General features: G+C 43.0%; 1 protein-coding gene across 2 annotated transcripts in view; it reads left to right on the top strand.

The window, feature by feature from the left end:
• Positions 1–14,472, top strand: part of LOC111262343 (uncharacterized) — a 21,473-nt gene extending 7,001 nt beyond the window's left edge. For both annotated transcript variants that reach the window (XM_022836530.2, XM_086969075.1), the window contains 2 exons: positions 8,067–9,570; positions 10,184–14,472. In XM_022836530.2, the coding sequence (XP_022692265.1) occupies positions 8,067–9,570; positions 10,184–11,382 (2,703 nt within the window). In that variant the 3' untranslated portion in view covers positions 11,383–14,472. The remainder of the gene's footprint in view (positions 1–8,066; positions 9,571–10,183) is intronic.
• Positions 14,473–16,476: the final 2,004 nt, after the last annotated feature.

Below are 16,476 nucleotides of genomic sequence, written 5' to 3'. Positions count from 1 at the left end.
ATATAAAGATTACACAAATACACGGTAACAATCTATCATAACAGGAATAATGCTTATCTGTGTATGGGTTAAGGGGTTTCTATCCAGCCAACAGGGAGCGTTCCAGAAATATCGAAGCATCAGAAACGCTGATCTATGTTGACGTTCTATTTGATTTTATTAGCAGTGAATAAATGTGTTCGCTAAATAAATTAATCTCAAAAAGAAATATTAATGGAGTAGAGAACTATTTTACAACGCTTTATGACGATGAGCTGGCGTGAAACCAGTGCCCGCATTCAGTGGTGAACGCGAACAACTTATGCACGAACCCGTTGGTTGTATTTCAGTGCATGGGAGTTTTCTCAGGCTGATATTAGATCGCTAGTTAACGAGCTTTTCATGTATATCTATAAATTGCATGGGTCCCATTAAAAAGTCCTCTCATCACACAGTGTACATACGTAGACACGTGTGGCGTGAGCAGTTAGCACCACCACCATAACAGTCACGTCGATCCTGTTCTTGCACAGACCACAGTATCTATCTAAAAATTAACCCTTTTAAATTGAACCCGTTATGGACCCTTATGGAAATTGCAAATGTTTTCAGCTAATCTGCGTGCTTTATTTTCTTTCGCCTTTGTCCCGTATTGCAGAAGGTACAATTCCAAGCTAACTTCTGTCTGCTTGATTGCTAATTAATTCTTCCAGTTGTATCTCTCCGAGGACTTAATAAGACGAAAGCGCGCGTTAAGCTATTTCACTATGGGGAAAAGTTAGTTTCAGCTCTGGGGAAGAAATTCTGTAGTGCTATATAATACGTAAGCCACGATAGATCAATGTCCTTATTCTAAACACCGGTTTCCTGCCTTTGCTAAAGAAGTAATGAAATAACAGAGGAACAACAATTATTAATACGCCAGAGAGAAAAAGGCTTGTGCTTCTGAAACTTGCCTGCAAAACTCAATAAAATTTGTGCCTTTATCATTTCCAATAGAAAAGTTCAGGCGGCGTGTTCAACCTGTTGTTTTTTTGTGAGAGAACGAACGTTTTTAGTCGCAGGTTGTCAAGGAATTATTCATTGAATTATCGGCACTCTACATTAGTCGCAAAAAAAATATTGAACATTGCAGTCTAGATGCTGTTTTTATTGCTTAACTTACCCAGATGGAACAAGTGGCACTGGGTAAGAATAGCTAGGACATTGATTAATAAGTTAGTGCCTCTTTGGTTTGCTTCAACAGGCGGACTTCTTAGTCGCGTGAAGACTTCTCATGGAATAGTGCTATTACCTCGATGACTTTTTCATTATTGATCCCTATTCCGTGAATTAGTTACCATATTGAAATTGCGCAGAAAAAGACACTAGATATGTAGGTGTCAGAAAGGCAGTAATAGGTCGGTACATTGCAATAGTTCGGAGCATAAATCCAAGTAAAAAAAAATACTCCGCTGCGTTAACTATTAGAACTGCAACATTTTTTAGGGTAGAAGTTGTAATAACAGTTGTAACATAATACGGATCGTTTGGCTGACTTGTATGCGACGGCTAAATATTTTGATTATAGCGTTTGTAACTGCCGTTTGACATTGCTTCTAATGGCTAGAACAAAAGACAAATGCTGTGTCTCCACCCTCCATTTTGAACCTAGATCTACCCACGTGTGATTTAATTAAGTGAATAAAACTGTTCTCAGCAAGCTATTACGAGCGCCCTACGAATGCTCCAAAAACAAATACCCTTAGCACGCATAAGATGAGTCTTTAAATATTACATCGAATATCCATATGTACTGTGTATTTAGTCTCGAGACTAAATGACGCTAGCTACCGGTGAAAAAGCGCGCCAAAATTTAATAATTTTCACTGGAGACACGTAACATGTTTAATCCCAGCCCAGAAAGAAAACCAAAAGTTATTATCGGCGATATTACATTTTCGAAATTATTTTTCTGAATGCGTGTCTATGAAATGGAAACAAATGAATCCGCCCTATCAGTGCTGTAGGTTTTTATATTTTCGGTTACACCTTTTCCCTCTATTTCGATATATGCGTGAATAAAGGTGTACAGGCATATTCGTAGTGTTCTACTCGAGATTTTATGATATTTTACGAAATTAGTGTCGATGCGTTAATTGATAGCAAACATCGCGCTCTCTCATCGTACTGGACAGGCAACTAAGGTACTAGATAGTCGTGTTAGTTTTTTAAAATCTAATGAAATGTTCTTAAAGCATAAACTCATAATAATAATAACTTAAGAGAAACAAGAATAAAAACTAGAGTTAAGCACCTTAGTACTCTCAAAAATAAACTAGTACTAAATCTGTGTGAAATTGAGTTTAAATGGCGGAATTTTAAATCTTATCACGATAAAAGAGCAATTAGCTTCTGCTTCAAATAATCTTCCCGACGCTTGATCTAGACAATAGTACCTCAGTCTGCCGGCGTTTACATTTTCTCTCTCTTTTTTTTTTCTGTTCCAATTTACAACAGTGAGTTTGTTATAATTGTTCCTTGCCCTGTGTTCTAGTGGTTCTTCGCCTCGCTATCGGTAGTCCGTCCCTCTCTATGCCGGCCGCCGCCAGCACTGACCCATCTCTTCGAGCACGTAAATACTACAAATTACTAGCTAGCTCACCTAATGACGAAATGAAAGCGACGCCTGAGGATGATGTTCATGTTGGTGATGCATCCGGGTTGAACTGTCTCGTATGGTTTAACCTTTAGCTAGTATAACGTTCATTTGGACTCGCTCGAACATTGACAGCTGATTGACTGGCTCGACGATAAGCTAGATCGTAAGATCAAGCGTAACGTCGCAAAAACAACGGCTATAGCACGTTTTAGTTTACTTTTCTGTTTAGCATTAATTGAAAAATGATGGCAGTCAGTAGATTACTATGTACGTGGACGTAGTTTGTGCATGCGGTGCGAAATACCCTGAGTAATGCATCTCCTCCTATTGTACATATATGCACATATATTTATGCGTCACAGAGGCTGGTCTGTGATAAGTGTCAAGCGGAGCAAAACTCTATACGACTATTTAGAACCATAAAGTGAAAGTGGTTTTTTGTCGGTAAGACTTTTATGAATTGCATCGTATAACCGTCGATCAGTTCAGCCACTGTCTCTGCACACCGGCCTGTAAGATTTTACGGCCCCACTTCTCCAATGGTAGACTAGTACCGCTTTTAGCAATTGTAAGAACGTTAGCTTGATTATTACAGACATTAAATGGCTTCTGAGAAGTTCTGTAATTTTGTGTTGAACGAATCATCAGTAGCCAGAACGCATTCCTCGTAGCGCAAATGTTATCATTATTATTGTTATATAGCATAGCAATACGATGTGCGCGATACCACACTGATCACACTTGCCGTTGTCTATCGGCAAAAGTTGACTACGTTTTATGAAACTGCACAGTAAAATCAAGAGATACACGGAAAAATAATGCATGTATCAAGTTATAAATACCCTGTAAAGTTAAACCCAAGTGTGGACCTCTTCTAACTAGCCCTAGATTATAAATAATGGTTTTTCAATCCAATGAAACAAACTGAACAATACAAACACCAATAACAGATACTTTCCATGTCTATTGTACATTGTAGACACAATCCATAATTTATCCGAGTAATAGATCGGGCCCAATATCCAGCACCTCAATTACACTAAAATTAAATGGGAGGGATTTAAAGATTGTTTTGATTTGACCACGTCCGTAAGACGAGAGGCTCTTCCTTCGTGTTCCTTACCCCTTGCGGTCTACTTGAGTTATAGTGCGACTCCTGAAGACAAGGAGGCTTAGCCTTGTGGCCGTCTGTCGTAATTGTCGGACCCGGACACAGTCACGATCTACGATCGGAGGACATTATCGTTAAGCGATGTTACGCTTGTAACGATTTAAAACGAGTTTCTCTTGCCGTACCTTTACCAATCTCATCTACAAGCTTGCCAAAGCCATATAAAATCGTACAAGGCGAGCAGAGAAGCTCGAATCTCGAAGCGGGTTATCGTTAAACGCGTGTCGTTTCAACTGTAATTCGATTTAGTGTAACTACCAAGACGGTCTATGTTGTTCTGTGCGGCGCAGTGACTTAGCCGTTGCCCTTAATGCCCGCTGTGGATAGTATCGTTTAGCATGTTCGGTACGATAGTCTCGGAATATACTGAAGGAAAGTGAACCCTAACGAACGACGTTTAATTGACTGCGCACTATCGTATGAACCGGCAACCTTCGTTGGCGTGCGGTGCTTGTCGTGCCCATAATCGACTGAACGAACGGACAGGCCAAGCTCCTGTTCTCCATGAATATGGGAATTTTCTTGTTATTGTTATTATTATCACGCTCACGGTGATGGGTCTGTAATTCACCTCGCTATACTTTTTCGCCCCTCAACCATCTCCCTCAAAAATTCTCCGCCCCTCCTTCCCCACCGCACAGTCAGCCACATCCGGCTTAGCCCAGCATTTCCTCCTCCTCTTCCTCTATTTTTCTGCGCTTCTTCAATCTTCGGGGGGAGTCGCTGCCAGTACTGCTACTTCTCCTGCACCGACGGGTGTTGTGAGTCCAGGCAACACCGCACACATATTACAAACAAACAGACGTACACATACAGGCACTCGGGCTGCATCACTGAAGCGAGGACGAGAGCACACAAAATGAGGACTACCAGTACAAGTACCAGCACATCGCTGCTGCAGCCACAGTTATCATCGTCAACATGGCCAGTTTCGCTCTGAGGATACCATCATACCGTCGAATGACGAACAGTCGAAATCGTACGGAGGGCCACGGTGAACGGTGAGCCGGCTCACCGCGTCTTACCCGCGCAGAAGCGCCGATCCTCGCCCCTGCTGTAACCCCACCAGCCGTTGCTCTCTCTGGCCGTCGATCATTGCCGCTGTCTTCGGTAGGCCGAACACACCAACGAATAAACGAGCGAACAAGGAAATTGGCGTTTTTAGTGGCATTTCGACCGATTTGGTCTTCGACGGGTTCAGCAAAAAGTTGTCGCCTACCTCGCTGCCTTACCGATCGACTCGGCCCACCAGCTCCGCCTGTTTTGGGTCTGATGGCCGAACAAGCTCACGGAGTAAGTGAGCACTGAGCTGGCTCGGAGGCAGCGTTACAAGCAGCCGGGTAGCGTACGAACAGAGAAGGCCGGAGAAGCCGTCGTTCTATCGCTATCTCCGCCAGCGTCTGATGCTGCTGTCGCCGGCACTTGCACGCATATGTACTTATGACTTCGGCTGACTACTGCGCTGTCGTGTCCAAGCCTTCGTGGTCGCCGGCTTTCCTCTTCGGCCGAACTGGCTTTTTTCATCTCATCGAGTCTCTATCCAATGCCGATGATCGTTTTTGGCGAAGAACAGACGCGAACGTCTGGCCAAGAAGAAGACGATTTGCGCTCGCGTCCTTCTACTCGCCGGCCAAAGGCAGCAGCAACGTCTTGAAAACCGACAACGACAAGCCGCATCAGTCGGAGGGAACACCATCAGACACACCGGCCGTGCTCTTCCCAGTGATGTTAGTCGCTCTTGCATTTCGCCGTAGAAACATGCAGAAAAAAAGCAAATGCATTTTTAACAGCGTTTCGGCCGCAACTAACGAGTTACAGAAGCCGAATGGCAGTTATAGTGAATGTGTGTGCCAGTGTTGCATTGCGGTCCTATGTTTTGCGTTAGTTCTGTTGCCGTGAACTCTGCTGAGGGCCAGTCATAACGATGCGCCTTGTACCGATGCATTTTCAGCTGGAAGCAAATAATAATCGCTCAAGGAGATACTGAACAGAATACGTAATTTTAGTGCTTTGTAGCTTCGAAATATTAGCAACAAAAAAAAAGGTTGGTTCAAGTGCTGTCATCAAGTTTTCATAGGGCACTTTCTCTACGTCGTCATTTCATTTTTCCAAAGTTTCATACATACTACTGCTTTTGGACAAACACACACCCTATGAACCAGTTAAATATCGAGGTGGCAGCGGCTTATATCGCGAAACAGTCAATTGAACCGGCGGAAACCCAGCCCATCTGCATGTACCGGCAGAATCAGTCGTTGTGATATTCATTCATTAATACCATCGAGACCTCATCTTTCTCTCACTTGTAGGGTAGACCGAAAACAGGGTATTTCAGTGCAAGTTTGTTTTCATACATCAGGCCATAGATCGGCCAAATTAGGGAAGAACGATGGGACCGATTCGTTGAAATCGACGTTCGAAATAGGTTCGTGTGCGATCGCTTCACTGTGCGTTGTTTTCTTCATCATCGTTAATCATGACATTGTTCTTGGTTTGAAAAACGTGCATACGCATGCAAACTGACATGAAGACATCGTTAGGACAGGAACAGCTGAGCTCCTCGAGGTGAATTAAAACCTCAAGTTGTCTCCAGTTAATGAGATGACCAAGCAGAAAAATTCAGCCCTTGTTTTTCAAATCATGTTGTTAGTTTACTTTACCTGTCAGTGTGTATCCTTGATTCTCATTCGTTACAAATCTTGCTTCAGTAGGTCGTCAGTCTTTTGCAACAATGGTGCTCACGTATACTCTTTTTGCTGAGAATCCTTCCTGGGTCGAGCCTTGACCAGGCGTGTCTTACAATTCCGGCTCTCAGGACTCCTAAAACTTTTATTGCTACGGAGCAGCCATAGGGTGGGCGGTCAGCCTCGTTGCCACGCATCCTACACATGTGTCTCTCGACAATTCTTGTATTTGTAGAATTTAGCCTCGGTTAGGAGAAATTTCTATCTTTGTTAGCCCTTTAACTGACTAATGTCTCAAGTCGTGCCCTCCGTTCCCGCAAGTACATTATCATGTGCTCTATACCATGCACTTTCGGTAGATTTCAAGTTACTCCCTCGCCTTTCCTCTATCGTTAACCCTGTTTTCATGCTAGGAAAACGGCTTTTCAGCAGATTTTCCGCCCGAACATAAAGTCCTCCCTTCAGAAATTTGCAAAAAGTAAGATCTCTCTCAAAAGGGTTTGCACGAAGTCAATTTAAACATGCGACGTAATAATGCTAATCTCATTACTAGTATTTCCTGTCGTTAGGATAACTATTTTCTCGTAATATAAGTAAATAGGCTTCGTCCATTTTCAGTGAATAATTGGGTTTGCTAAAAAACCGACCGTGTCCAAGGAAGTCAACGAAGCTTGAGTCTGTGTGTCCTCTTTGGCTATCAGTTTGTAAGATCTACTGTTTTTTTTTCTTAAGCAATACATTGTGTTTGGATAGCATGACATTTTTTGTGGACGCGCACTCTGTTATTGAACGGGCTTTCTTGCAAAGTGCAACTAACGCGTACTATTTTTAGCTATTCTTTACCCTTTTAGGTTTTATTTCCTAATGCATAGGTTGACTTACTTTTAGTATTTCTACCAAGACTATAACCTCCCAGAATTGAAACACCCTCGGGGGCTCACAATGTGCTGAGCGCCAATTGGACAGAGCATGAGTGAACAGCGCGACGGTATTAACATTGATCGAACGAAAGAGGCGTATCTGAAGTGATGCATTTGGAAACCCCTGCTTGGTAAAGGTTTAGATTTGACATATTGAATGGACAGATGGCCGCAACCCTTAAGGCATTTTATAACGGCCCTTTTTGCATAAACATATCTATTTCTGTTCTCCGGTTATTAACCAAACCCCATTGGCTATGTTCTCTTATTCATGCAAGCGCGGTATTAATTAAATGCACCTTCTAAATAAGAAATCAATAAAAATTTAGCTAATTAACTAGTTAATTAGTTAACTTTTCTAAGAACTAAGGGGCTAATATGGTAATTTACAAATTTGGCGTTTGCTCATCGGAATCCCCTGTCAAAATGTTGTCTTCGGAGAGATGAATCAGATTAATCGGTCTGTTCTAATTAATTAGTTACGCGGGCGGTCTAGTCAAATCTGAGCCGCTTTTTGCGATCTTTAGGAATATGCCAGGGATTTCGTTGTGATACCCCTTCATTTCGTATCAGCCGTCGTAACTAACGTGCATCTTCATATTGTGTTCTCTCTCTGTTTCGTGTTATTCTGTCCATACTCATCGAATCTTTCTTTTTTGACACAATTTCAGGAGTTCTTACTATCAGTGATATCGGAAAACCCAGCTTCGGAACGTAGCTATATTGTGACATCATTGGACCGTCTTAACCAACTGTATATTGTGCGAGGCGAAATTGAACGGGATGCTTGCGTTATAGTGAGTGCCCGTGAAAACGAACTGACGGCCAACGGTCCACTAGCTAATGTTCTAAGAGCCATGCGGCTAGTCGAAGAACTTCTCTGCACCAAACATGGAAACCAGATGCTCGAAAACTTAGTGCTCCGCAGCGGCTCAAAGCCGCCGATAACCTCGGATCCTTTCTTATCTGAAGCGACCGGACCTGGCCCAATGATCGGTGGCTCCGACGGTAGAAGGGATGGACGCGTCACTCGTCGCGTCGAGAGTGAAGACTCGTCGTATGATTCGGATACAGAGAGCGGGTTAGGTCCCGGCACCCGATCTCAGAGCTCCCAGGGTGCTTCACATGGAGCGCTAAGTCCCGGCATGGCCACAGCACCAAACAACGTTCAACAGCTCCATAAACATGACGATGTCTCTCGAACAGTGTCCGACACACTCGGGGCCGAATTCGCTGAGTATATCAGCACGCAAAAAGTCGAACTCAAGGCAGTTCTAGCCGATCCTGGCTATCAAGCAAGGCTTGAGTTCGCTTTAAAGTTAGGCTACACAGAAGCGCAGGTACAAACTGCTCTACAGAAGTTGGGCCTGAATGCGGCAAATAATGAGTTACTCGCCGAGTTGATTAAACTATCCTCCAGCGTGTCCAAAGATGACCAAACGCCAGTAGCGCCAATCGCAGGAGGCGATCAGCCTGGTGGAGTAGCTGGCAGCGCCAGTAGCGGTGGCGAATTACGGCCTATCGTAATCGATGGCTCCAATGTTGCGATGAGCCATGGGAACAAGGACGTGTTCTCTTGTCGGGGCATTCGAATTTGCGTAGATTGGTTCCGCGCCCGGGGTCACACCGAGTTGACGGTGTTTGTGCCCAGCTGGCGCAAAGAGTCGGCTAGGCCGAACACACCTATTGCCGACCAAGAGATCCTTTTACAGCTAGAACGAGAAAAGCTGCTAGTGTTCACGCCGTCACGAAATGTAGGCGGGAAGCGTGTTGTCTGCTATGAGGACCGGTATATTCTAAATCTGGCGACTGAGAATGACGGAATCGTTGTCTCGAACGACAACTACCGAGACCTCGTTCTAGAGAAAGCGGAATTTAAGCGAGTGGTCGAAGAGCGCTTGCTTATGTACTCGTTTGTGAACGATCGATTCATGCCCCCAGATGACCCACTCGGTCGGCAGGGACCAACTCTCGACCAGTTTCTACGTAAGCCTTCCGTCGCACCCCAACAGACTGTACCCCCAATCTGTCCGTACGCAAAAAAGTGCACTTACGGCAATAAGTGTAAATACTACCACCCTGAAAGGGGAAATATGCCACAGAAATCAATTACCGATCGGTTAGCGGAACAGTGGAAAATAATGCAGGAAGGAAAGGCGCGTAACCTTCACATTGGTTAGTGTTCGTTTAATTAATAATCAAGACTATTGTTTTTATTTTACATATGTTTATTAGATTTTTAGTAGTATTATATACACATAATCATTTAGAGGATACCAATGTAAATACATATGGTGAATAATGTAATTATAGATTTGTAGCTATGTAATTCGCACGAAGCAGTGCACATAACTGAGATGATCTTACAAGGTAAAAACGATTCAGACTTAATGTTGTCATTTAGTCACACAGTATTGGAAAAATTTCTAATTTCGTTTATATTTGTTTAGACAAGAACGTTTGGAAAAATTGTATAAAACTATTAGCTTGTTTAACGAGCTAGACTTTTAGGTAGATCTCCTTTAATCTAAAAGTAATCATTTTTTTTTTCATTATATTGAAGAAACTGTTCGTGAAACGTATGCCGCATTGCTCTATTTGTCCGCAGGAGAAATATGTTAAGAAGAAGCGGAGCTATTATCTTTTACATTTATAACAAATGATTCATTTTCTGAAAGAAGATCAAATCTGTATAGTCGAAAAGGCAGTCGTCCAGTCCTTCCGATTCCCATGTTGAAGAGCACGTCGTAACGCTCAACGCTAATCAAAACAAACTTTTTTCCAACAGGTGGCAACGAACTCACGCGAACTCGTAGTGTTCCCGTCACGTCTGCCGGCGATCTTTCAGTCCCAGCTGCTAACAACAGCGGAGCCAGGAAAAAACAGCTAAGTCGAACTCGTTCTGCGGCCCCACCACAAAGACCATTAACGCATGACGACTTCGGTACACCTACCATTGGCTCTGGTGCAACAGGTGGCCTCGGAGAACCTCGAAGTCGACCAAAAGATGACTTTGCCATCTGGCAAGCCTTCGTAGATAGCTTGCCGTCAACGCCGTTATCCCGTTACTCGAGTTGGTCGAATCTGCCACCACCGAACAAAACAGCGCATGTCGGCGAGTCTGGCCACCTGACACTTGCTAAGAAATTGTCCGACCCTTCTGAATCACACCAAGACGTGAATATTAGCTCGCTTAGCTCTGCGGGATTGGGAGCTACCTCAGTAGTACCGAGTGATACCGGCAACAACCTGCACAAAAAACTGCAGCGCCAATTAACGCTCAATCCGACCTGTGATGATCGGCTAGCCCAAATGCGAATGGCAAATGGTCCTGCAGGCATAGGCCAGCCATCAGGCCAGTCAATAGGTGGAAGCGGTGGTGGACCTCCAGGCGGACCGCGAACAACTGCGTCGCATCAAAACGTCTCTCGGCTTAGCTCCGATGGATCCTCATCGGCATTTCGGGGAGCGCATGGAGAGACGGGAAACAGTAGCACGTTTAGCGACGGTGGCTGGCAAGTCGGATTACTTTCCGGCCAGAACTCAACATCGGACACTAGGTTAAACATGTTTCCCAATCAGTTTGTGACACCCACCTGCTACCAGCCAAGCATCTGGTCGTCTCCTCCGCCACCGGCGCAGCAGGGGGTACACGGCTTGCGGCCATCGAGTCTGCCCCCGCAGAACCGAATGCGGGCACCTCTCATAACGCCACCTGGGCAAAGTCTCTCGAAAACGACGACCCCATTCGGAACTGCGGCTTCTGATAATTCTAGCGGAGCAGAAGGAGGCGGTGGAGGAGGGGGTGTTGGCCCAGGAGTTTTATGGACGTACGGCGCTTTGGAGCAACGAAGCAAGGTTTACTATCATCTTACATCCATTTTCCCGGAAGCGCAAGTTAATGCTGCCCTGGAACTGCATCCGGACGGGTTGAATGCGCCAAAGATCTGTGCCACGATCCTGGCGATGTTCCCATCAAAATCGTAGAGTAACTAACTAGGTTTAATCCTAGCTAAATGTAACCAAAACACTTGTTTCACTGATATCAGTACGAACGCAATTGAACTTCCCAACCGATCGATACACATTTATGTACGCTATTACCTATCGATAAACTCAGAGCGACTGTCCCAGGCTGAAAACTAACAAACCAATAATACTATTAGCTGCGTTTTCGTGAAATTCTGAATGACGAGGCGCTCGATCAACTATCACAGAACAGATGAACACAAGTCTCTTAGTAAGTACTGACAAACGTCTACCGTACGTGCTACATAATATAACATCATGGTGTATGCCAGTATTAAACGCTTACATGGGCAACAATGGAACGACATTTTCGGTGGAGTTAGCTATTTGTGCCCGGCTGCATTTATATATGATCTAAACGGGCGTACACAAGCATTGACAGATAATTTAAGCGCCAAAGCACACGGTAGTGCTTCATTGATTGTACTTGGTAGTCCTGCGGCGTTGGAGCGCCACTGCCGAAGCTCTGCCGCAATAACTATCGTATTTCTCGTTAAGCCAAATTAAGTTGCCAATCAGACCACCATTACTTTGCTTCACGTCTGATAATCGTATCTATTTTACAACGAGCACGAGTCAATGTTAGCATCGTTGTTATTACTGAATTATGATGCTAGACGTATACCTGTGCGTAGTAAATGTAATGTATCGTAACGAAATCGGATTGTTGCGTCGCGTACGATGCCGTCAGAGGGACACATTATTAGAGGCCAAGGCGTGAAACTATTAGTTTAAAAAGTGACGTATAGACGAAGCTAGTAGAGTATGCTAAAATTTTATTGGTGAAAAATTTCTGCGGCGTCCCCAAATAGAACATTGACGGTTTAGTTAATGTCCAGAGCGGTAAGCAGGCGTTCAGCAGCTGGTCGGCGTTGTTTTGTTGACCAAGGAAAGTATATAAATAGCGAGGCCGAAGCACACTCGTGAAATCGAGCGGCTCCTTTAGTAGACATATAAAAATGCCAACATGTCGACGCTGCAGCGCGCTAGTATGGCGATTCTAGATTGAGTGGAATAAAATCTTGTCCTATACTGGGACGTGGCGTAACTATGGAGCAGATTAGTTAAGCTACTATGCCAGATTCCACCGTGAACCCCGAGGACTTTAAAGCAAGGTGAATGACAAACATGCATATATTCGTTCAAAAATACAGAAACGATACTATTACATATAATGCTATCTGCACATAACAGTGTAGGGGTAGTCGGTGTGTGAAGCCATCGCTTAGCGGGCATGTGTTAGGTGTTTGCCGGAAATCTTGTCGCAGCGAAATATGCCGATTTCAATATTGAGATCATGGTCCTCGCCCACCCCTTGGCGTTCCTGATCTAACGCTAATGTACGTGATTCTAGCAATAGCACTAACGAAAAACAAACCAGCGACCATTTCATCAAAAACCGTCTTCATTAATCTTTCTGTATCTCTACGTATACCGCAATATATCTATATGGCACAAGTCTTGCAAACGCTATAATCTCTTACCTCATTGACACGTTCGAAATCGAATTCGTAACAACAACCGTTACCAATATACTGTCGTTTGACATTATCGACCCCATTATGATGAAAGCTTACCTGTTTCACTGGGGTCATTATTCTATTTTACATACGTATGAAGCTACATATAGCCTGTAATAATGGGCATTTTAGAGTAATCAAACGCGAACAGCGTATGTAGTGTTTGCTACATAAAACCCGCCCGTAGAATGTGGATAATTGTTGTAGCTTGTATAGATACCTATGTGCACCTACCTGCTCCTCGATGAAATACGCGAATGTAGTTATGGATTACAAGAATAGTATCGAAATCTAATTCCTCTAGGGAAACGGTAAAGCCGTCTTCCCTGTCTCCACGTACGCGGGCGTGTATGAAAATCGAAAGAGAAGAAGGGCGCTAGCTGAAAGATAAGCAGCGAGAATGACTCGCTGTATTTATAGCGTCTTTTGTGTAGATGATCAGAAGATTCCCTGGAACAGGTGTGATGTTTCGAACGAATGTTCATGTAGCTAAGCTTTGATCCCCGCCCTCCCGGATGACGATCCTATCCTGCACTCGAAACAACGTGACGACGAGACGCAACAGATTGACGCAAGGTAATGGCATCAATTTCATTGCTTGTCAGATGCTACGACCGAAGTCTTATCCGAAATGGAAAGTTATACTAGCATCACGAATTTTATTATTAGTTTGTAGAACTTATAATAATTATTATTGTTGCGGCGACTTTTATATAGGCGTATGTATGCAGTACTGTAGTCGGCCAATGGGTCGGCGTGGGATCGGCTGGGAAACGCTCTAGTCATGTAGCGAGTATAACTGAAAAACAATCTCTTGGGTTAACAGGGAACTTAATAATGCTTTATAGCCAATATCTGTAAACGTAGCGCTATATATATATATATATATGAACGCTACGAGGATTTTGAAAATCTTCTGATGACTCTGCCTAATGAGTATAGATGATATCATTTTTACATAGAATATTTTCGCGACGGTGACTCATTTCGAAAAGGGGCACTTTTTGCTACTAAATATTTTGGTGGTTATCTGCAACAAAAATTACTTTTAAAAACAGTCATTCCGAGTATACCCGTTCTTCATACAAGTATAAAATTAATTGATAAAATATCACAAACGTAACAGTTCTAAGGTACAGGTGAAAACAAATGAAACGGTATTAGGCAAAACGTTTGTTGATTCATTCTGATGAATGGGAAGGTTACTTCTTGCATTATATTACACAACCAACTCGATGTTGTAGAGTTAAGGCTACCTAAGGCTTTTTGACATTTTAAGAGCATTGTGGAAGCTCTGATTCATGTAGCATTATTTTAATGCAAACCAAGAGTAACAATGACGCCACGATATAACCTTTTGTTTATATTGTATGTATAATTTCACGTCAGCCCGTATTCGTCGGAAGCATGAATAGTCAGTTTTCCAAAAATTAAAAATACATAGAATTTTCTTCGTGTAGAATATTTTCTTGAAATAAATTGAATAAACTTAACTATAGACCTATAGAAATACTAAAGTGAAAATAAATATGTTTAGTGTTATTTTAGGTGTTCCAAATCAGCATATTCAGAATGAATAGCAATCATGCTGCTACTAATGAATCTAAAGAATTAGGTGAACGTAGTGCCATTTAGCTTGAGTAGAAGATCTCAGTAGAATTCAAGTAGCGAGTCTTTGCAAGAACTGATTTCCTAAATCTTTCCGAACCTTACTTCGACTACCGGGTGTACTTAAATAGATAATGGTATGCTACATTTGTGTGCAGCTCATAACAGTTTCACTTAACGATCTGAAATAGAATATGAATAACAGCAGGCGATCGACACAGTAACAACCCCTCAGGGCTGCCCCCCTCAAGGAAGACCCACATGAACATATCTTAATATTGATATTTGCTACATGTTTCGATAGGCAAAGTTTTCTTGAACAGATTGCTACAGCTTAGCACTGCCCGTAGACCGGACTTAGGAACAGAAGCTGAAAAAGCAAAGACAGCACCGGGCGTTAAGAGAGAACGAACCTTGCTGTATACAGTTGTTCCATTGATCAACAAGGGGACATGTTACGAGTACCCCATTTACTGGACAAGCGTAAGTCCGCTCTACTGTTCAGAGCTGCTGAAGCGAACCGCAACATTGGTGCAGTATCGTTATTATTACCACTGCTTGTATTATATAATGTTCCTCTTCCGTCAAATTGCACAGATTCTACTATTGATAATTGTCTAGTTACAATACCACATAACAATTTAACGCCTAGGGCGTTCAGATCTCTATTGTATCCCCTAATCTACCTTTTCCATTAGTGGGCGCAATAAACGTCTTCATAAAATGATTGTTAGTATACAGAATCGCCTGAAGTAGAATATAAGCTATACTGCGCTGTGTATCCTTCGATTCGTGGGCGTAATCGCAATGAGAGCAGTCCATGACACAGACAATGAAAGCAATTGAAAAGAGGGCAACGAAGATATTTGATTTATTGACTAGTTGCTTAACTACGCGTCTCGCTACATGCACATACACGAGTTACTAAGCGGGTAGGGTCGTTTTCGCACATGATTTCATAGTCACTTTCGCATAGTACCTTTCTGCTGGCGTAAAATTGATTTTCGAAAAAAAGAACCTAAATATGATTGAGATAAACATTCAAGGAACGCATCTACTAAAAGAATGTAATGGAATCTTAACACAATGCGCGCATCATTATTCGAGGAGTCAGTTCGATCGTATTGTAACATTAAGCGTGAATGTAAAGAGAGGAAACGAATAGAAACCAATTGCAACGAGACGGAATATGGAACAGCCATGTGGCACGTAACAGAAAGGCGCGAATCATTTGCGTTAGTTTTGCTATTACATTGTCTCCACCGGCCGTGACGGCCGTTTTGACAATAGTTAAGCGCGGTTCAGTCAGGGATCACGCAACAGAGGTTCCAGAAGCTAAGAACGGTTAAAAGCGGAAGTGGAACAAGATTTATGGGTCAGTTAGACCCAGCTTTTGTTTAGAATTATTATGACTCTATGTTTATTAGAATCACGGTTGTTTACTGAACTCACATTCAATTGGAGAGTTGTTTTATGTTTAACACTGAAGCTGCTAACAGCTACCTAACACATTGTTTTTCGTGTCTTAGACCCGGCACCTAAGCCGTTAGGAACCACTTCAGACGGTTGACTTCCAGCGCGAAACGAAGTGTCGTTGCACCTGGATTCAAGCCTAAACCACCTCATGAATTCTTAAGTTTAGCAAGTTAATACGCTACCCACTGCGCTATTACGGAGACAAGTTGATACAATGGCCACCGTTGAACGTTTTCCCATTTAGTTCAAGCGTTAACCACTCAAGTTATGCCTACGAACTATCGAGATGTGTGGATTAACGATTAGGACTATCTGAATGCCCACTTGCAAAGCATTACCCGATTGGGCTTGGTAACATGAAAATGGGCCATGTAAGTCTTAACAGCTCATGAAGCTCCACACACTTTTGGTCGCTTTGAATCATTCATAATGTATCAAAGCTATCTAC

This window comes from Varroa jacobsoni, unplaced genomic scaffold (assembly GCF_002532875.2).
Source record: "Varroa jacobsoni isolate VJ856 unplaced genomic scaffold, vjacob_1.0 scaffold_655, whole genome shotgun sequence".
Classification (NCBI taxonomy): Eukaryota; Metazoa; Arthropoda; class Arachnida; order Mesostigmata; family Varroidae; genus Varroa; species Varroa jacobsoni.
The sequence above is the reverse complement of the archived record's forward strand: the minus strand, read 5'-3'. Positions and strand labels throughout refer to the sequence as shown.